Source organism: Oncorhynchus keta, chromosome 9 (genome assembly GCF_023373465.1).
Source record: "Oncorhynchus keta strain PuntledgeMale-10-30-2019 chromosome 9, Oket_V2, whole genome shotgun sequence".
NCBI lineage: Eukaryota > Metazoa > Chordata > Actinopteri > Salmoniformes > Salmonidae > Oncorhynchus > Oncorhynchus keta.
In genome coordinates, this window is record NC_068429.1 from 14,390,612 (window position 1) to 14,413,428 (window position 22,817).

Sequence of the window (22,817 nt, forward strand, 5' to 3'; positions counted from 1 at the left end):
AAAACCCGCTCGAGACTAGGGTGAAAGTTGAAAGTTGACTAATGTTGTCAAAACTTCAACCAAAGATTTGTATAACTACCCCAAGATAGACAACAACGTGACGTTTCCAATGGGAGCAAATTAATCATAGTGGGGAGAACAAGCAAGGAGGTGGGCAGAACCAAGCACGAGCTAGCGAGATCCTATTTGCGCGTTCTGGCAGGTATTTACATATATCCGTTATGGAACGCCTCTACTATCTGAAGTGCGCGTGCGCATTAATTTCCCTTTCTAAACAAAGCAATTTTTTAAAAACTTTGTCAAAGGGTAAAGTCTACAAAATTTAGTCTGCGTCGATTTTTGGAAACAGAAAACCGTATTGAGATTAAATGTTTCATCGATGAGAAAATTTGCAGAATGTCAGCCAAAATCAATCTCGCGCCATCTTCTCCATTGGCTTCCTTTCATCACCATATTTGGTAGTGAGTGGAAACGCCAACCGGATGCTTCAAATTTATACATCCGGTGAGATATCTGGCTTTACCGCAATTCTTGTAAACATGGCGGAGACTGAACACCATTCAGGTAGCTGATTTCATCGTTTAATGCTGAATTTTCTGGAATATTAAAATTAATACAATGGTTTCTCATAAGAAAGAAGTAGAAGGAGATTCCCCATGTGGAACAGTGCTGCTCGTAACTTTTCGTGAGCCAATGAATGGGTCCTGGTTAGCAATGTAGCTAGCTAGACTATTTGTTCGTGGTTAAGTAGCTATCTAATTCGAGGCGCTAGCTAGTAGTGAGCAAATTACAGAACCTTATATCTATTGCATGATGTAGATGATAGCTAGCTAAATTAATGTTGTACAATCAGCATGAGTTAATTAATGGCTAATGACTATGTTACACTAGCAATGCAATTTGCTAACCTAGCTAGAAGCTATTGGTATAATGTGCTAATGCACTGCCATTTGGGCATGAAGTCAATGGACGGAAAAAGGCTATTGTCCCCGCCTGGATGTCAGGCTGTGTCATAGTTTATACAGTGCACACTGACATTAGTTAGACTATATCAATGTGTTCATGTGCTGCTCAGTAATGACTGTTTTCATAATTTATAAAATGGGTGGGTCTAATGCTGATTGGTTAAAACCGCATTCCAGCCGATGTCTATTCCACAAATTTACCACCGGAGACAGTGGACTGCACAGTGAAATGGAACAGATTAAATAGACATTAACGTCAGATTTAGCAGGTGGTCATTCGTGGAATAGTCACCTCCAGGAATGCGGTTTTAACCAATCGGCATTCAAGATTAGAACCACCCGTTGTATAATTGAGTGATAATGCCCGCGAAGCAAGTCTTTGGAGGATATATTGTCATGGGTGTTTGGCCCGACGCATCTAGGGTTGCTACCCAAGCCGGCTGGTCTATCAGTTCGGTTGCTAGAGACGCGACCGAGTCTCTATGGATTCGATGTTCTATTGTCCTACTGGTTGGCACCGTTCTTATCCCTTGCTTGATAGCTAGCCAACTACGGCTAAATTACAGTCACGTCAAAAAAAATGCAGCCAGAATAACAAAGTATTTGCATTTGTTGAAGCTGTTTTCTGGTGACACTTATTTGGATACATCATAACAATGAGCTAATGAGGCGCGATTTCACATGGCATCGCAAATGTGCTCACTCGTCAGGACACTGTTGTTCAGAGGAGCTAGACAACAACACAGCTAATACAATTAGGGCACCCGACTGACGCAGCGCTCTAAGGCTTCGCCGTGCTAGAGCCGTTGACCCTGGTACAGACCCTGGTTCGATTCTAGGCTATATCACAACCGGCCGTGATTGGGAGTCCCATAGGGCGGCGCACAGTCGTTAGGGGTTGGCTGGGGTAGGCCATCATTATAAATAATTAGTTCTTAACTGACTTGCCTAGTTAAATAAATAAATCACTCAAACTGAAGCTGGAAAGTCTGCAAAATATCTGCACTTAATTTCGTTGTACCTTTTTTCAATTGACATTTCTTTGTATATATCCATAGAAATTATGCCAGGTGATTCAGGATTTCCACTTGCTGAGACACTGCCTGTCTGTCTTGTCCCAACTCCCAACACATTCTTTACTATGGGACTGCTGGAGATCTAATTTGAATGTTGAAACAATGTTGCAAATGTCAGAGACAGACAGCAAGGTTCATACAAATCTCTGCTGTTGAAAACCTAATGATAGTCTAAAAGAAATGTGAGATCATGTCTAGATGCTTTTTATAGTGGAGATCAAGTTTATAAATTGCCTGGCTGGGCTGATGATCCAGCGGATTGCGCAGTCAGATGGAACAGAGTAAATAGGAATTTTAACAGTGTATATTTAGCTGGTGGTAATTTGTGGAATAGACACCGGCTGGAATGGGGTTTAAACCAATCAGGATTAGACCCACCTGTTGTATATTGCATGATATAGATGATTGCTAGCTACTTTCATTTTGTACAATCAGCATGAGACAATTAATGGCAAATGACTGTTACACTAACTACGTAACTTCTAATAGTTAGCAAGCTATTGATATAATGTGCTAATAGCCATTTGGGCATGAAGTCAATGGATGGAAAAAGGCAATATTGTCCCTGCCTTTCCCTTTCAGTGTCAGTCTGTGTCATATATGATGCCATACCTTTATAAAGGGCACACTGACATTAGTTAGACTATATCAATGTTTTCATGTGCTGCTCAGTGATGATGAAAACAAATCTGTATGGATGGCGTGCCAATGCTTGATGAGAATCCCATTTATGGGCTGCATGGTGCAGGTCACTGTAGGCCTTAAGTCCTTGAAATCGTTTTTTTTGGGTGTATTTGGTTGCAACTGGAAAACTCCCCTGCACTCGACGATTGTTTCTTTTGCCCGGTCACTTTACTGAGTGGACCAAAGACAGGTGAAAAAACAAGCTTGTTTTGCCTTAAGTTAGAAACCCAGAACATGAAATCGTTTAAAGTGCGTGTGTATTGTGTGTTATGTATTTTTGTGTGTGGTTATTCTTAAAAGTTTATTTATTCCAGAGGGATTACTCAAACAGAATTTGTTGGGGAGGGCTGAAGCGGACAGTATTGTATTATGTCTCAGAATCAGACCTCGAACACAGTGCAGCATTAGAAGTAGTAGCAGAAGTTGCTCCTACAGAAACAGGGTCAGAGTTTTGGATATGGTAATCTGACTGTTTAGTTAAAGGGATAGTGCAAGATTTCGGCAATTAAGCTATTTTTCTACATACCCAGAGTTAGGTGAACCCATGGATACCATTTTTATGTCTCTGCGTGCAGTTTGAAGGAAGTTGACGGTAATTTCGCAAGCCATTGTTAATTAGTGCAATGACTGGAACAGCTAGCATGCAACTCAAGCTATTGGGACAGCTGACATGCCATGACTCGTTTCCCCTTCTACTCTTCAGGCTCCTCCCCCGAAGATGACACACCACCGATCCCTGTCTGTCAGAACTTCATGGTGCCCAAAAAGGAGATCAGCATGTTTCCTGATATGGGGAAGTGGAAACGTTCCCAGGTACGCCACACCTATGATAGGTTAATTTCTATACCTATCTATAGCCCAGAGGGTTTAGACACCCACTACATGGAAATTGAAAAACTCCAGGGGCCTGTTCATTTGGCACCAAATGGAAGTAAATTGACTTAAATGGGGAGGGACTACTGGGACGAACTCTTTAGTTTTCCATTGTAAAAGCTTTTTAAAAGTATTCTGTTGCGTAGTCTAATGAACACAACCCAGGTACTCGGCATGACTCAACCCAGATAGTCATGTTCAAATAGATGAATCTTTATTATCCCAACCGAATATACAAAGGGTATATGAAACCTGTTATGACATCATTGGAGAACTACAAGAGTCAGGTCCTCCATTCAGAGTACTAACCATATCTCTCTACCCTTCCCTCTTCCTCAAAGGCGTATGCTGATTACATGGGATTCATTCTGACGCTGAACGAGGGAGTGAAGGGGAAGAAACGTACATGTGAATACAAAGTGTCTGAGGTATGTAGCACCCTTTCTAACACTAGTAACTCATGATGTAGTGACATATCTTCAGATGGAAACAAGGTTTATTACACATTGTTCATTTAAAGCCCCCATGAAGTCTGTTTAAATCATCACTGTTTCTAAATCATGGTGTTTATTAAGCGAAAATAACTGTTCTATAAACTATTTTTTTGTATATACAGTGCCTTTGGAAAGTATTCAGACCCCTTGACTTTCTACATTTTGTTACATTAGCCTTATTCTACAATTGAAGGAAGTTTTTTTTCTCTTCGTCAATATACACACTACCAAATTGTTATTTATTTTTATTTCACCTTTATTTAACCAGGTAGACAAGTTGAGAACAATTTCTCATTTACAATTGCGACCTGGCCAAGATAAAGCAAAGCAGTTCGACACATAAAACAACACAGAGTTACACATAGAGTAAAACATACATACAGTCAATAATACAGTAGAAAAATAAGTCTATACACGATGTGATCAAATGAGGTGAGATAAGGGAGGTAAAGGCAAAAAAAGGCCATGGTGGCAAAGTAAATACAATATAGCAAGTAAAACACTGGAATCGTAGATTTGCAGTGGAAGAATGTGCGAAATAGAAATAATGGGGTGCAAAGGAGCAAAATAAATAATTACAGTAGGGGAAGGGGTAGTTGTTTGGGCTAAATTATAGGTGGGCTATGTACAGGTGCAGTGATCTGTGAGCTGCTCTAACAGCTGGTGTTTAAAGCTAGTGAGGGAGATAAATGTTTCCAGTTTTCATAATGCCAAAGCAAAAACAAGGGACATTTTTTGGGGCGGATAATTTATAGAAAGAAAAAAAAATCTGAAATCACATTTAGATAAGTATTCAGATCCTGTACTCAGTACCTTGATGAAGCACCTTTGGCAGTGATTTCAGCCTTGATTTGTCTTGGGTATGACGCTACAAGCTTGGTACACCTGTATTTGGGGAGTTTGTCCCATTTTCCTCTGCAGATCCTCTCAAGCTCTGTCAGGTTGGATGGGGAGCGTTGCTGCACAGCTATTTTCAGGTTTCTCCAGAGATGTTTGATCATGTTTAAGTCCGGGCTCTGGCTGGGCCTCTCAAGCACATTCAGAGGCTTGTCCCGAAGACAGCCAAGACAATGCAGGACTGTGTGCTTAGGGTCGTTGTCCTGTTGGAAGGTGAACTGTTACCCTTGTCTGAGGTCCTGAGTGCTCTGGAGCAGGTTTTCATCAAGGATCTCTGTACTTCGCTCCTTTAATGGCTGTTATATTTTAAATATTTTGTTTCCCTTTTAGCCTCCTTTAGCCATTTAAAATGCCCAATCTGATCGTGTGGGCGTGTTGATACAAATTTAAATATATTTACATACACGGCCCAGATTGGCAGATGGGATCGTCTAGACACTAAGGGAAGGGAAAGGGGGATACCTAGTCAGTTGCAAACTGAACGCATTCAACCGAAATGTGACTTCTGTATTTAACCCAAAACCTCTGAATCAGAGAGGTGCGAGGGGCTGCCTTAATCGACGTCCATGCCATGTGTGCCCAGGGAGCAGTTGTTGTTGGAGGTTAACTGCCTTGCTCAAGGGCAGAACGGCACATTTTAAGACCTTGTCAGCTCAGGGATTCATTCAGCGACCTTTTGGTTTAATGGCACAACGCTCTTAACCGCTAGGCTACCTGCTACCCCGTTCTCTAGAGCTTACCCCTACAAAGTAGGAAGATGCATATGAAAATAAAACATGACTGCTCGTTGGTCAGACTATTCAGATCAGGTTGTGATGTTATGCTGTCGGTCAAAAACTCCACCCCACCTGAACAGGCTGTAATTCCACCCCACCTGAACAGGCTGTAATTCCACCCCACCTGAACAGGCTGTAATTCCACCCCACCTGAACAGGCTGTAATTCCACCCCACCTGAACAGGCTGTAATTCCACCCCACCTGAACAGGCTGTAATTCCACCCCACCTGAACAGGCTGTAATTCCACCCCACCTGAACAGGCTGTAATTCCACCCCACCTGAACAGGCTGTAATTCCACCCCACCTGAACAGGCTGTAATTCCACCCCACCTGAACAGGCTGTAATTCCACCACCTGAACAGGCCCCACCTGAACAGGCTGTAATTCCACCCCACCTGAACAGGCTGTAATTCCACCCCACCTGAACAGGCTGTAATTCCATCCCACCTGAACAGGCTGTAATTCCATCCCACCTGAACAGGCTGTAATTCCATCCCACCTGAACAGGCTGTAATTCCACCCCACCTGAACAGGCTGTAATTCCACCCCACCTGAACAGGCTGTAATTCCACCCCACCTGAACAGGCTGTAATTCCACCCCACCTGAACAGGCTGTAATTCCACCCCACCTGAACAGGCTGTAATTCCACCCCACCTGAACAGGCTGTAATTCCACCCCACCTGAACAGGCTGTAATTCCACCCCACCTGAACAGGCTGTAATTCCACCCCACCTGAACAGGCTGTAATTCCACCCCACCTGAACAGGCTGTAATTCCATCCCACCTGAACAGGCTGTAATTCCATCCCACCTGAACAGGCTGTAATTCCATCCCACCTGAACAGGCTGTAATTCCATCCCACCTGAACAGGCTGTAATTCCATCCCACCTGAACAGGCTGTAATTCCATCCCACCTGAACAGGCTGTAATTCCATCCCACCTGAACAGGCTGTAATTCCATCCCACCTGAACAGGCTGTAATTCCATCCCACCTGAACAGGCTGTAATTCCATCCCACCTGAACAGGCTGTAATTCCATCCCACCTGAACAGGCTGTAATTCCATCCCACCTGAACAGGCTGTAATTCCATCCCACCTGAACAGGCTGTAATTCCATGTGTAAAAAATACATGTAAATCCATTGATATTGTTTTCTTGCCTTTCTTAGCATCACATACACGGACTACTACTGTCCCTCCTTTTCATGAATTATGGAGTAGTTTGGGAGGTGAAGTGGGAGGGCCATCTACAGCCATAGCGAAGGTGACTTGTCAGTCAGTGTGAAAGATGGGCAAATCCCCCCTCCATAATGGGTCTCAGGAGGCAACTTTTCTTTCCATCATCAGGAAGAGCGAGAGGGACACAGGGAGAATGGGGTCATATCAAGCCACAATGCCTTGTGCTGTTGTTGGTACACAAACAAGAAGTATTTACTTCTTTGTGTTCTTTTCACATGTATTTCCCTTAGAGCCTTGGGAAGTAACAATTGATGGCAAATGTATGAATTAATTTGAAATAAAAACATATCTTGATGATATTGAAGTATACCACCTACCCGAGTCAATACATGGTGGAAACACCTTAGGCAACAATTACAATTACCGTTTTGAGTCTTTTTGTATAGGTCTTCACTAACTTTGCATGTCACCTGAATAATAATGAACTATCCTTCTTGGCAAAATTGCTGAAGTGCTAATAAGAATCAAATGTATCCAAATAACAGTTAAATATGTTAGCAGGGTTTTTGTGAATGTTTCAGTGTGTCTGTTCTCATTTCAGACCATAGAGAAGCTTCTGGTTCTGTTGGGGACTCTGGACCGCTGGATAGATGAGACCCCTCCTGAAGACCAGCCCTCTCGCTTCGGCAACAAGGCCTACAGGACTTGGTACGCCAAGCTCGACCAGGTAACACTCACACACACAAAAGGTTTATACTATTCACAAGTGTTTTAATAAAATTGTGTGTGTGTGAAAGGTTTTATTGTGATATGCAGTCGCTCTGAGTTTCTGCTAAATGACACAAATGTAAAAAATGGTGTGTGTAGGAAGCAGAGGGGCTGGTTGCAGCAGTCATCCCAGAAGACAAGGCAGCTGCGGCTCCAGAGATAGCTGTGTATTTGAAGGAGGCGGTGGGCAACTCCACCAGGATAGACTATGGAACAGGTAACACCCAGACAGACACGTCCCTAACGTGTGTGTCCCTGTTTCACATGCCCACTAGAGGGCACTGTTGAATCACAAATCCCGTTCTTTCCCTCTTCAGAACACTGTCCTTTACAAATCTATTCTGCCTTTGACTTTGGTATTGCCTACTACAACTCTATTAGTAACAATAGGACATACTTCTATATATCAAATCTGCGTGTGTGACTGTCCATGAATGACACTGGTTGTTGTTGTCAGGTCACGAGGCTGCCTTTGCCATCTTCCTCTGCTGTCTCTGCAAGATCGGAGCTCTCAGGGTAGATGACCAGTTGGCCATCATTTTCAAGGTGTTTGACAGGTGAGACAGGCACTGTTTTATGTGTGCACAATCTGTAAATGATTGTATGTGCCTCGTATGGACTATAAATGAAACTACAACTTTCTTTTTAAAACCCCACCAGGTATCTGGTGGTCATGCGCAAGCTTCAGAAAACCTACAGAATGGAGCCTGCTGGCAGCCAAGGGGTCTGGGGGTTGGATGATTTCCAATTTCTACCTTTCATATGGGGCAGCTCCCAGTTTGTAGGTAAGAGGCCTACTCCACTAGCCCAGGCAAAGCCTACTTCACCCATGCACAGCGGAAGTATTTGAAAATGTGTGTCATGCATATTTGATAGTTATAAGGGCTATACTGCAGTGTGCCAAGGGAAAGAGTGACACCCAGTGGTCGGTGTGTCTAATTACATTTTTTTTCTTTTTGTCCTCTGCTTCCTCCTCCCTTTGTCCCAGACCACCCCACGTTGGAGCCCAAGCACTTTGTCGATGAAAAAGTGGTCAACGAGAATCACCACGACTACATGTTCCTGGAGTGCATCAAATTCATTAATGAGGTGAGCGGGACATTTAGGCAGAAGGAAAAACAGAAAATGGGTGTTCCGCAGGGTTCAGTGTCCATGCCACTGCAGTTCAGCTCATACACACAATGAATTGTATGTGATGCGGATTGTGAATTTATATTTTCTCACTATTGCATTCTATGGGGATTTCTAATGTGTTAATTGAATCACTGAATTGATTTGAGTTGACTGAATTTTGTTTCACAAAACTGATCATTTTGTGAGACAGAGGAATTGGACTTATGTATTTTTACAAATCTTTTTTCAATACATTTTAGTCATTTAGCAGAGCGACTTACAGTTAGTGCATTCATCTTAAGGTAGCTAGGTACGACAACCACATCTCAGTCATAGTGACTAAAGCAGCTATAAGCAAAGTCAGTGTTAAGTCATAAGGCCAGTGTTAATGCATGAAAAGTAAGGACTGATTTGTGTTAGCCATTCCACCGACAAGACACACACACACAGTACCCCATATCCATCTTTAGAAGAGGGTGTGTTGGGTGGTGGCAGAGAGAGGGGAATGTGATTTTGAGACTGTGGCAGAAAAGGAGGGGAAGGGAGGAGGTGTTGCTATGTCCTGTTCCTTCCCCCAAACGGCAAAAAGCTGCTGCAGCTGCGGGGGGCCTCCCTCTTCCTCTCCTGATCTCTCTTTCTCTCTCACTTTTTCTTCTCAATTCAATTCAAAGGGCTTTATTGGCACCGTAAACATATGTTTACATTGTCAAAGCAAGTGAAATAGATAATAAACAATACAAAATTAACAGTAAACATTACTCACATTTTCAAAGGACTAGAGACATTTCAAATGTCATATTTTGCATATATACAGTGTTGTAACAATATGTAAGTAGTTAAAGTACAAAAGGGAAAATAAATAAACATAAATATGGGTTGTATTTACAATTGTGTTTGTTCTTCACTGGTTGCCCTTTTCTTGTGGCAACAGGTCACAAATCTTGCTGCTGTGATTGCACACTGTGGTATTTCACCCAGTAGATATGGGAGTTTTATCAAAATTGGGTTTGTTTTCTAATTCCTTTTTGGGTCTGTGTAATCTGAGGGAAATATGTGTCACTAATATGGTCATACATTAGGCAGGAGGTTAGGAAGTACAGCTCAGTTTCTACCTCATTTTGTGGGCAGTGAGCACATAGCCTGTCTTCTCTTGAGAGCCATGTCTGCCTATGGCGGCCTTTCTCAATAGCAAGGCTATGCTCACTGAGTCAGTACATAGTCCAAGCTTTCCTTAAGTTTGGGTCAGTCATAGTGGTCAGGTATTCTGCCACAGTGTACTCTCTGTTTAGGACCAAAGAGCAAACTAGAATGCTGTATCTTTAAAAAATTAATTATTTCCAATGTGTCAAGTAATTATCTTTTTGTTTGGTTGGGTCTAATTGTGTTGCTGTCCTGGGGGTGTGTTTGTGAACAGAGCCCCAGGACCAGCTTGCTTAGGGGACTCTTCCCTAGGTTAATCTCTCTGTGGGCGATGGTTTTGTTAAGGAACGTTTGGGAATTGCTTCCTTTTAGGTGGTTGTTGAAGTTAACACAGCTTTTCTGGATTTTGATAATTAGCGGGTATCAGCCTAATTCTACTCTGCATGTATTATTTGGTGTTTTACTTTGTACACTGAGGATGTTTTTGCAGAATTCTTCATGCAGAGTCTCAATTTAGTGTTTGTCCTGTTTTGTGAATTCTTGGTTGGTGAGCAGACACCAGACCTCGCAACCATAAAGGGCAATGGGTTCGATAACTGATTCAAGTATTTTTAGCCAGTTCCTAATTGGTATGTTGAATTTTATGTCCTTTTCATGGCATAGAAGGCCCTTCTTGCCTTGTCTCTCAGATCGTTCACAGCCTTGTGGAAGTTACCTGTGGTGCTGATGTTTAGGCAGAGGTATGTATAGTTTTTGTGTGGTCTTGGTCAACGGTGTCTAGATGGAATTTGTATTTGTGGTCCTGGAAACTGGAACACCATTATTTGTGTCTTACAGAGATATTCTGCCAGGGCCCAGGTCTGCCAGGGCCCAGGTCTGTCAGAATCTGTGCACAAGATCTAGGTGCTGCTGGAGGCCCTCCTTGGTTTGGGACAGAAGCACCAGATTATCAGCACAATTTTTTTTATATATATATATTGAAGAGGGTGGGGCTCAAGCTGCATCCCTTCTCATCCCATGGTTCTGTGGAAAGAAATCTGTGTGTTTATTGCCAATTTTTAGCTGCACACTTGTGGTTTGTGAACATTGATATTATAATGTCGTATGTTTATTTTCTCTTCCCAATACCACTTTCCATCAATTTGTATAACAGACCCTCATGCCAATCAATTGAAATCAAAAAAGCATGAGAAGACTTTGCCTTTGGTTTGTCGTATGATAATTTTTTAAAAAGCCAATTTGACATTTGCTCAGTACATTGTTTTCACTGAGAAAATGTATGAGTGTGCTGTTAATGATAATTCCGAGGATTTTCCCAAGGTTGCTGTTGACGCATATCTAGTTATTGGGGTCAAATTTGACTCTACTTTTGTGGATTGGGGTGATCACTCCAAATATTGGGTAAAATGCCAGAGCTGAGGAGGATGTTTAAGTTTAGCCAATTGGAATTTGTGGTCTGTATATTTGATCATTTCATTGAGGATACCATCAACACCACAAGCCTTTTTGGGTTGGAGGGATGTATTATGTCCTTTTTAATTCATTCAATGTAATTGGATAATGCAGTGGGTTCTGGTCGTCTTTAATAGCTGAGTCTAAGATTTATAATTGATCATGTATATGTTTTTGTTCTTTGTTATAGCAACAAAAAGATTGGGGAAGTGGTTTATCCGTACATCTCCATTTTGGATAGATAACTGTGGTTAGATTATATGGGTTCTTCAATTACATTGAGCTGACGTGCTGTTCCTTCTTCCGTAGTATATTTCTGTATTGGTTTAGTGTTTCACCATAGTGAAGAAGTAGGCTTAGGTTTTCTAGGTCTCTGTTTTTGGTTGGATAGGCTTTTTTACTGTGAAGTTTACACTTTCACTATTACACTGAAATGTTTTGTCCAGGAAGTTGTCTCAGTTAGTTGGTTGGTAGGTCTTCATCTATAGCATTTCTTAATATTGTGTCGTTTGACACCTCATGATTGAGTATTGCTCCGTTCAAGTAGACTGTAAACACTCTCGGAGACTCTGGGTACACAGTACTACTGCCAAGGGATGAGCTGTAGGTGTACCTACCATAGGAGTCTCCTCAAAGCTTACAGACCCAGCGTGCGACAGATCTGCAGGAGTTTTTGTTGGTGGTTTTGTCTTGGAGGGCATTTTTGGGAGGGAATACAGTCACCTCCAGATAAGTGTTTGTCCCCCTGGGGGGGGGGGTGTATATATGCAGGTTTCTTTTGTGTATGGATGTGTGCCTTTTTAAGCACATTTCTCTCTCCCTCCCCTGTTTGTGTGTGTGTTGTATGGTCTCTCAGACAAACTGTTGTTCTGCTTGCATATTTTCTCTCTCTCACGTGCGAACGCTCACATACTGACACAAATGTGCATATATATATATATATATATGTATATATATGTGTGTGTGTGTCTCAGCCTCTCTGGGAGGTTGTGTGTAGTGTACTAAACTCACCAGAGTCATTTCCTTCCCCACATGCTGTTGTGAATCACTACTTCCTTCAGGGTACCCTCACTAGACCCCACCCCCGTCCCTCTCTGGTGGAGGCCCGGGGGAAGCCAGGGGCTAGGGTTGGGTTCCTGCCCCGGTCACAAGCCGTCCTCTGGGTTTTGGTGGGGGGGTGCTGTGGAGGGAGACCCAAACACTACCACTACATTCATTCATTCAGAGCCCCTATTGCTCTCTTTGTCTCTTGTCTGTCTTTCTTTCTTCCCTTGGGGTAAATATAAGGGCACACACACACACACGGAAAGAAAAAAGAAATGCACTCTCCTCACTGGCACCCCAAAAAGTATGAGATGGACAGTGGGACAACTGTTGACCTGCCTGTCATTATGTCTTGTAATGTCTTAGGCGTATATATTCCTTACTGGCTGGTTAGCTAATGGATGAATTAAACATATATTTCACACTCTCCTCCTTTCTCTTTCTCTCTTCCCCCTCCTCCTCTCCATTTCTATGTTAACCCCCCACACACACACACACTCTCACTCCCCTCCCCTAGATGAAAACTGGTCCGTTTGCTGAGCATTCCAATCAGCTGTGGAACATCAGTGCTGTCCCCACCTGGTCCAAAGTCAACCAGGGCCTGATCCGAATGTACAAGGCAGAGGTAAGAGGAGACACACCCCACAGAGTCAGAACAATCTAAATCTACACTTAAAAGTGTATGATGAACCTTGACAGTGGGTCCCCCTAAAATAAAAGGTAAACGATAAAGAAAATGGGTCCCATAACATTAACATTAACAGTTAAATTGCACTTGGTTTCTAACACGTTTTGAAGATGTATATCTTTTAGTTAACACAGTATCCTATGACAACCAATATATAAACAGTGGAGTCATAAGTCATTTACAAGGTAGTTGTACTTATCCCATTAAGATATTTGAGTCATACTCTCCCAAATCAAGGGGTAAATGTCATTAGTTGAAATCAGACTTTGCTTTTTAAAGGCGAATTTTGTCACCTGGATTTCCCCAGCGGCAGTTTGAGGTATTACAGACTAGGGATTCAATTTCATGTCAGGGGTCATGAAAGTAGTTTAATCATTAATGTTTACAGAATTTCACTCAAACAGAAGTGTAGTCCTCCCAAGTGGAACAGAATAAAGTTACTTATAAATAAATCGTATTTATTAATACTCAAATATAACTTAAGACATAACACTATCTTGAAGTGTGATTATAAATGTAAATGTGTTCTGAAGAGCGAGTAGGCTAATGATTCTATTGAGAAGTTAGAGGCAGGAACGGGTTAAACGAGAGGAACTGAGAGAGCGGAACAGTATCAGTATGTGTGTGAGAGTATCGCTGGCCCCACCCCCTTCTCCTGCCTGAGCCCACATCCTGTGTTTTCAAGAGTGGGCCTGCTAGTCTTCCCAGAGCTGAGGGGCCAAGCTGTCTGCTAACACCCACCCACCCATCCCCCATCCTTCCCAGGCTCGCATTCCACTCTCCCTCCCCCGGCCCCACATAGGGAATCAGCTCTGTCTCTCTCCCTCTTTTCTCTGGTTCTCTCTACCGCTGCCCTGCCTCTAGCCTGCTGCTTGCTTCCCCCCTCAGCCCTTTCGCAATTTCTCAACTTCTGCTAGGGCACAACAACAAAATATGCAACTCTCAGACAAGACGTTCTGTTCAAATGTTTATCCTGACCCTGGTGGACTTTTTTTGTGGTGTTAATTTACAGACGTTATAAAGTCAATTGACAAAGACTTAACAAATGTGGATTGAAGAAGTACTTTTTTAGAGATCTCTGATACTTGATACCAGTGTAGCATGTCAAGGTGGATGTCAAGGCTGTTGTATGAACCATAAATCAACTAAAATAGTTATTATTGGGAATTGTTATGCTATTACCATGTAATGTGTTTGAGTATTGAAGTAGATAGGTAGTGCTGAGTGATTAGGTTGTTTTAGTACAAAAAAATAACAGTACATTTTTTATTATTTTTACTGCTTATTATTATAACCATTATTTATTCACATTACTTAATCAAATATTTCAGTTGTATATATTACATTTGTTTGATGGCTTTTATTTCATTCCAACTCAGGGTGGCAGGGTAGCCTAGTGGTTAGAGCGTTGGACTAGTAACTTAAAGGTTGCAAGTTCAAATCCCCAAGCTGACAAGGTACAAATCTGTCATTCTGCCCCTGAACAGGAAGTTAACCCACTGTGTTCTGAAAAGCGTGTAGGCTAATTGAATTGCCTAGTTAAATAAAGGTAAGATAAAATACAAATATAATCAATATATAATTACATTTGTTTTTTTACCTTTATTTAACTAGACCTATACTGTCTGACAACATCACTATTTTAGTAATTCTTCAAAGTAAATAAGGCATACTTTTATGACTTCTGAATACTAACTATCGATCACTTAGATCATGCATTTTCAGGTAAAGATACATCCGGAAGCAACTGCTCTCTATCCCTCTTGATCCCCTGTTCTGCTCTGCCTCTGCCCCATACAGACCGAACAAGTAGGCACGCAATGGATTATGGTCATTGTAGTTAGTTTAGCACAGAAAACGTGGTAATTATGTTTAATATTGGGCTTTTGGAAACTACAACTCCCTATTACATTGCACAGTTCAGTATTGATTTATTGCTAGAGAAACTGCAGTGAGAAAATGAGCATGGAGCTCACAGAAAAAACAAAATGGAATTCTAATTATTGAACCCACTTCAGCCAATTACAATTACTACTACTTGCGCAATAATAATTTTGACGGCACACATCTAAATCTTTAGCTTTTTCTGTGGATTCACATTGTTGATTACTTTGAGCCACTGAACTACCGTATATCAGTCATTTCCAATGGACGGAGGCACAAGGAGACATTGAATCATTTCACTCTTGGCGGCTAGAGATGTCGTGTATAAAAAGACAAAAAGTCACATTGTATATGTTCTCAACATTTTAATGGTAAACAAACACTTCGGCACACTGCATTCTTCAGGGCTGCAAATGATCAGCGATGCAACAAACACTTCGGCACACTGCATTCTTCAGGGCTGCAAATGATCAGCGATGCAACAAACACTTCGGCACACTGCATTCTTCAGGGCTGCAAATTATCAGCGACGCAACAAACACTTCGGCACACTGCATTCTTCAGGGCTGCAAATGATCAGCGACGCAACAAACACTTCGGCACACTGCATTCTTCAGGGCTGCAAATGATCAGCGACGCAACAAACACTTCGGCACACTGCATTCTTCAGGGCTGCAAATGATCAGCGACGCAACAAACACTTCGGCACACTGCATTCTTCAGGGCTGCAAATGATCAGCGACGCAACAAACACTTCGGCACACTGCATTCTTCAGGGCTGCAAATGATCAGCGACGCAACAAACACTTCGGCACACTGCATTCTTCAGGGCTGCAAATGATCAGCGACGCAACAAACACTTCGGCACACTGCATTCTTCAGGGCTGCAAATGATCAGCGACGCAACAAACACTTCGGCACACTGCATTCTTCAGGGCTGCAAATGATCAGCGACGCAACAAACACTTCGGCACACTGCATTCTTCAGGGCTGCAAATGATCAGCGACGCAACAAACACTTCGGCACACTGCATTCTTCAGGGCTGCAAATGATCAGCGACGCAACAAACACTTCGGCACACTGCATTCTTCAGGGCTGCAAATGATCAGCGACGCAACAAACACTTCGGCACACTGCATTCTTCAGGGCTGCAAATGATCAGCGACGCAACAAACACTTCGGCACACTGCATTCTTCAGGGCTGCAAATGATCAGCGACGCAACAAACACTTCGGCACACTGCATTCTTCAGGGCTGCAAATGATCAGCGACGCAACAAACACTTCGGCACACTGCATTCTTCAGGGCTGCAAATGATCAGCGACGCAACAAACACTTCGGCACACTGCATTCTTCAGGGCTGCAAATGATCAGCGACGCAACAAACACTTCGGCACACTGCATTCTTCAGGGCTGCAAATGATCAGCGACGCAACAAACACTTCGGCACACTGCATTCTTCAGGGCTGCAAATGATCAGCGACGCAACAAACACTTCGGCACACTGCATTCTTCAGGGCTGCAAATGATCAGCGACGCAACAAACACTTCGGCACACTGCATTCTTCAGGGCTGCAAATGATCAGCGACGCAACAAACACTTCGGCACACTGCATTCTTCAGGGCTGCAAATGATCAGCGACGCAACAAACACTTCGGCACACTGCATTCTTCAGGGCTGCAAATGATCAGCGACGCAACAAACACTTCGGCACACTGCATTCTTCAGGGCTGCAAATGATCAGCGATGCAACAAACACTTCGGCACACTGCATTCTTCAGGGCTGCAAATGATCAGCGATGCAACAAACACTTCGGCACACTGCATTCTTCAGGGCTGCAAATGATCAGCGATGCAACAAACACTTCGGCACACTGCATTCTTCAGGGCTGCAAATGATCAGCGATGCAACAAACACTTCGGCACACTGCATTCTTCAGGGCTGCAAATGATCAGCGATGCAACAAACACTTCGGCACACTGCATTCTTCAGGGCTGCAAATGATCAGCGATGCAACAAACACTTCGGCACACTGCATTCTTCAGGGCTGCAAATGATCAGCGATGCAACAAACACTTCGGCACACTGCATTCTTCAGGGCTGCAAATGATCAGCGATGCAACAAACACTTCGGCACACTGCATTCTTCAGGGCTGCAAATGATCAGCGATGCAACAAACACTTCGGCACACTGCATTCTTCAGGGCTGCAAATGATCAGCGACGCAACAAACACTTCGGCACACTGCATTCTTCAGGGCTGCAAATGATCAGCGACGCAACAAACACTTCGGCACACTGCATTCTTCAGGGCTGCAAATGATCAGCGACGCAACATTGCGTCAGAGGAGAGAAGCTCTCGTTAGCAAACTTTGACACAATGCTTGATAGACTAGTTTTAGACCAGTTTTACAGGCTGTTCCAAAGATACAACCACAGAGATTTTTGCAATGTGGTACTACCAAGTAGTAAGCAGAAGCAATGTTAGTCATCTGTTTGAGGTCAAGGGGTTTCTTTATTTATATATTATTTATTTCTTTATTTTAACTAGGGACTAGTGGTCAATTTGGAACTGGGCAACTCAATCACCCCAACAAGTCTATCACCTTTAGGAGTGTGAACTACCTGCCAGGTGAAAGCCGTCTCCATTTAATTGTTTTCAATGGTGATCACACCATTGTAGAAACAGGCATGGATTTGAAAAATCACTGTACTCAAAAACTCTCATTTAATTTATCAAAGTTTCATATGCCAGCGATCTGAGTGTGAAGTTAGCTGGTTCGCTGCCGCACAACACCACGCCCACTAGCGTTTCTTCTCCACAATGAGCCTGGATTAGTCTTCCTACCTGATGCCTTCTAGAATGCGAACACATTCTGACCCTTCTAATTGGCCCCAGATTCCAATGGGTTGTGCCAGAGCCATCATTGGTTTGATACTCTGATTGGTTAGAGACGATCCAATGATAAATTTGTTTCGTACCATAGCCCTGATTTTGAGACGTCCATGGAGAGTATAAATACCAATGTCTCGTCGGGTCTGGAAGTGGCTAGCTAGCCACACGAAAGGCAGATACAACTCTCAATGGTCAGACGAATGTAAATGTGACCAAATGGTCACAGCCAGAGGTAACTGAGCCAGGACTGGCAGCTGTGGATGAGATGAAAGATGACCTGATAAGGGTTAATGGTAGCTGTCCTGTGGTAACTCCAGTCTCTGAAGCATTTATGCAAATTATCAGCGATGCAAATTTGCGATAACAATCAGTGATTGGAAGCTCTTGCAAGCAAGCTTTGACACCTTGCTGGATAACAAATCCACCAACTTGCTTTTTTAGAGGCTGTTTGGAAGAAACACCCATGAGTGGAGATTTTTGCTTTATTTCAGGACATAGACCACCTTATGTGAATTGCACGAAGTTGCTTGCTCTAGACAAGTCCATAGCTTTGGCTTTGGTTGGTGTGTATGGATGATGCTAAAACGAGTTTAAACTAGATGGAAGTAAAGCAGTGTCAAGTTGTACCATTTCTGTTCTGCACCACTGGTCTTCTATTCGTTTTATGTATTTCTCACAGGGTAAACAAATATCTCAAATGTCTCATCTCTGATACCTAATCTCTTTCTTTCCTGTCTCCATCTTTCTTTCTAACCCCCCCCCCACACACATTTCTCTTTCTTCCTTATCATTCTCTCTCTTTGACCATCTTCTTTTTATCTCTCTTCATCCTTGTAAATTCCCTCCCTTCTCTTTTTCTCCTCGTCTAATCCTAGTGCTTGGAGAAGTTCCCTGTTATTCAGCACTTCAAGTTTGGCAGTCTCATCTCCATCCAGCCTGTGAAGCCCTGACGGCCATCCAAAGAAACCATGTGTGTGACGGAGAGACCAAACTCCCAACATCCCTTGAGGATGAACGCCCGATCCTCACCCAAGAAAGATCCCCAAATTCATCCCTAATATTAGCACAGACACCAACCCCAAAATCAGTCTCTTTCGAGAACAAATACCCTCCCCAAATTGCCAATGACGGCACCACGATCATCAGTGACTCAATTCGGTTTTGTGTGTCTGTGTGTGTAAGCGTGTTATGGAAAGCTGTCAGTCATTCTCAATGCAATACTGAGAGTGTGCACCTTTATTAGTGTGTCTATTTATTTCTATAAATGTACGAATGCTGACCAGGGTTCTGTTCATTAGGCACCAAATGGAAGAAAATGGACTGAAAGAGGGGACTAACTGAACCTGTCCAATAAGTAACACATTTTTTGTTTTCTGTTGTGTAATATTTTGGAACGTTTTCCATTGTGTGCTCTAATGAACACGCCCCTGGTGTAGCAGGGATAGGTTAGCCTTGTTGGATAAACATTGCCGAGACAAGAGCTTGGCTTTACTGTGAGTGGCCTGATGTGTATAGCTCCTACCCCATACTGGACACTTGAGTCCTTGAGACAGAGCTGTTTTTTTTTTACAACGGATTGTGATATAAATGTGTTTCTCTGATTATTTGAGATATTCTAAATTCCTTAGCAGTTCTGATTTTTTGTTTTGAGTGTCCACTGATGTTTTGGCCAACTGTTTTCAGTTTTGTTGCATAATGTGTCTGTCATTATTGCCTGTATGATCATCTAAGTTGTAAGTCATATTATAATAATTTGTTAACTTTGGTGTTCGGTCATTATTTCGTTGAAGCTGGTGGTTGGTTTTGAAAATGTTAACGTGGTTCTCAAAGAACTTATTAAAATGAAATAGGGTTAGAAATTAAACATAAAAATGTGAGTATACCCTTTTGACACTATTGTACCAACCTGACCTGTACCGTGCTGGCTTGGTCATCTTTCTTTCACATAGGCCTTTTCCAACACTGTTCCAGCATCCATGGTGGATGTGTAACCATGCCAGAGCAGTACAGCTCCTCTCAGCTTGGGTCTGGGTCTGCTCAGTATTGTGAAAAGGGTTATCGGTATACCACTGATGGTACACAATTATCAACCAGACTTTGGTATATTGGGGCTCAGTAGGTCACCAGTAACAACACACCTACCTTACACTTTACAAGTGTAAAGGGATGAAGAATATGTACATAAAGATATATGAATGAGTGATGGTACAGAACGGCATAGGCAAGATGCTGTAGATATGTCGAGTACAGTATATACATATGAGATGAGTAATGTAGGGTATGTAAACATTATATTAAGTGGCATTGTTTAGTGATACATTTTTTACATGTATGGCAGCAGCCACTCAATGTTCGTGGTGGCTGTTTAACAGTCTGATGGCCTTGAGATAGAAGCTGTTTTTCAGTCTCTCGGCCCCTGCTTTGATGCACCTGTACTGACCTCGCCTTCTGGATGATAGGGGGGTGAACAGGCAGTGGCTCAGGTGGTTGTTGTCATTGATGATCTTTATGGCCTTCCTGTGACATCTGGTGGTGTAGATGTGCTGGAGGGCAGGTAGTTTGCCCCAGGTGATGCGTTGTGCAGACCTCACTACCCTCTGGAGAGCCTTACGGTTGTGGGCGGAGCAGCTGCCGTACCAGACGGGGATACAGCCCGACAGGATGCTCTCAATTGTGCATCTGTAAAAGTTTGTGAGTGCTTTTGGTGACAAGCCTCCTGAGGTTGAAGAGGCGCTACTGCACCTTCTTCACCACTTTGTCTGTGTGAATGGACCAATTCAGTTTGTCCGTGATGTGTACGCCGAGGAACTTAATTTTCTACCCTCCACTACTGTCCCGTCGATGTGGATAGGGTGGTGCTCCCTCTGCTGTTTCCTGAAGTCCACGATCATCTCTGTGATTTTGTTGACGTTGAGTGTGAGGTTATTTTCCTGACACCACACTCCGAGGGCCCTCACCTCCTCCCTGTAGGGCGTCTCGTCGTTGTTGGTAATGAAGCGTTGTTGGTAATAACTGTAGTGTCGTCTGCAAACTTGATTGAGTTGGAGGCGTGCATGGCCACACAGTCGTGGGTGAACAGGGAGTACAGGAAGGGCTCAGAACGTACCCTTGTGGGGCCCAAGTGTTGAGGATCAGCAGGGTGGAGATGTTGTTACCTACCCTCACCACCTGAGGGTGGCCCTTCAGGAAGTCCAGTACCCAGTTGCACAGGGTGGGGTCGAGACCCAGGGTCTCGAGCTTGATGACCAGTTTGGAGGGTACTATGATGTTAAATGTTGAGCTGTCGTCGATGAACAGCATTCTCACATAGGTATTCCTCTTGTCCAGATGGGTTAGGGCCGTGTGCAGTGTGGTTGCGATTGCGTCGTCTGTGGACCTATTGGGGCGGTAAGCAATTTGGACTGGATCTAGGGTGTCAGGTAGGGTTGAGGTGATATGGTCCTTGACTGGTCTCTCAAAGCACTTCATGGTGACGGAAGTGAGTGCTACGGGGGCGGTAGTCGTTTAGCTCAGTTACCTTAGCTTTCTTGGGAACAGGAACAATGGTGGCCCTCTTGAAGCATGTGGGAACAGCAGACTGTGATAAGGATTGATTGAATATGTCCGTAAACACACCAGCCAGCTGGTCTGCGAATGCTCTGAGGACGCGGCTGGGGATGCCGTCTGGGCGTGCATCCTTGCAAGGGTTAACACATTTAAATGTTTTACTCACGTCGTCTGTAGTGAAGGAGAGTCCGTAGGTTTTGATAGCGGGCCGTGTCAGTGGCACTGTATTGTCCTCAAAGCGAGCAAAGAAGTTGTTTAGTCTGTCTGGGAGCAAGACATCCTGGTCTGCGACGGGGTTGGTTTTCTTTTTGTAATCCGTGATTAACTGTAGACCCTGCCACATACCTCTTGTGTCTGAGCCGTTGAATTGCGACTCTTACTTTGTCTCTATACTGACGCTTAGCTTGTTCGATTGCCTTGCGGAGGGAATAGCTACACTGTTTGTATTCGGTCATGTTTCCGGTCACCTTGCCCTGGTTAAAAGCAGTGGTTCGCGCTTTTAGTTTCGCGCGAATGCTGCCATCAATCCACGGTTTCTGGTTTGGGAATGTTTTAATAGTTGCTGTGGGTACGACATCGCCAATGAACTCGCTCACCGAATCATCGTATTCGTCAAAATTGTTGTTTGACGCAATGCGGAACATATCCCAATCCAAGTGATGGAAGCAGTCTTGAAGCGTGGAATCAGATTGGTCGGACCAGTGTTGAACAGACCTGAGAGCGGGAGCTTCCTGTTTTAGTTTCTGTCTATAGGCTGGAAGCAACAAAATGGAGTCGTGGTCAGCTTTTCCAAAAGGAGGGCGGGGGAGGGCCTTATATGCGTCGTGGAAGTTAGAATAACAATGATCCAGGGTTTTACCAGCCCTGGTAGCACAATCAATATGCTGATAGAATTTAGGGAGTCTTGTTTTCAGATTAGCCTTGTTAAAATCCCCAGCTACAATGAATGCAGCCTCAGGATATGTGGTTTCCAGTTTACATAGAGTCAAATAAAGTTCGTTCAGGGCCATCGATGTGTCTGCTTGGGGGGGAATATATGCGGCTGTGATTGTAATCGAAGAGAATTCTCTTGGTAGATAATGCAGTCGACATTTGATTGTCAGGTGAACAGAAGGACTTGAGTTCCTGTATGTTGTTGTTATCACACCACGCCTCGTTAATCATAAGGCATACCCCCCCGCCCCTCTTCTTACCAGAAAGATGTTTGTTTCTGTCAGCACGATGCGTGAAGAAACCAGCTGGCTGTACCAACTCCGATAGCGTGTCTCGAGTGAGACATGTTTCTGTGAAGCAAAGAACGTTACAGTCTCTGTCTCTCTGGCATGCTACCCTTGCTCG

At 43.4% G+C, this 22,817-nt stretch overlaps 1 protein-coding gene across 2 annotated transcripts; it reads left to right on the top strand.

Moving 5' to 3' along the window:
- The first annotated feature begins 415 nt into the window (after positions 1-415).
- Positions 416-19,693, top strand: ptpa (protein phosphatase 2 phosphatase activator). 2 transcript variants are annotated; one of them, XM_052525275.1, is made up of 10 exons: positions 417-564; positions 3,429-3,538; positions 3,940-4,026; positions 7,548-7,673; positions 7,814-7,931; positions 8,172-8,271; positions 8,375-8,499; positions 8,703-8,803; positions 12,981-13,088; positions 18,809-19,693. In XM_052525275.1, exons 1-10 carry the CDS (start codon positions 483-485, stop codon positions 18,881-18,883), a joined length of 1,032 nt encoding a protein of 343 aa, XP_052381235.1. In that variant the 5' UTR covers positions 417-482; the 3' UTR covers positions 18,884-19,693. The 2 variants fall into 2 exon arrangements, with proteins under 2 accessions (XP_035631399.1, XP_052381235.1); XM_035775506.2 differs by lacking the exon at positions 12,981-13,088 and having other exon boundaries at positions 416-564.
- The last annotated feature ends 3,124 nt before the right edge of the window (positions 19,694-22,817 follow it).

Coding starts and splice junctions, on each gene's coding strand:
- ptpa (XM_052525275.1), top strand. CDS start 483: ATGCTTCAAATTTATACATCCGGTGAGATATCTGGCTTTACCGCAATT. Junction 3,539..3,939: donor GGAAGTGGAAACGTTCCCAG/GTACGCCACACC, acceptor TCTTCCTCAAAG/GCGTATGCTGATTACATGGG. Junction 7,932..8,171: donor CAGGATAGACTATGGAACAG/GTAACACCCAGA, acceptor TGTTGTTGTCAG/GTCACGAGGCTGCCTTTGCC.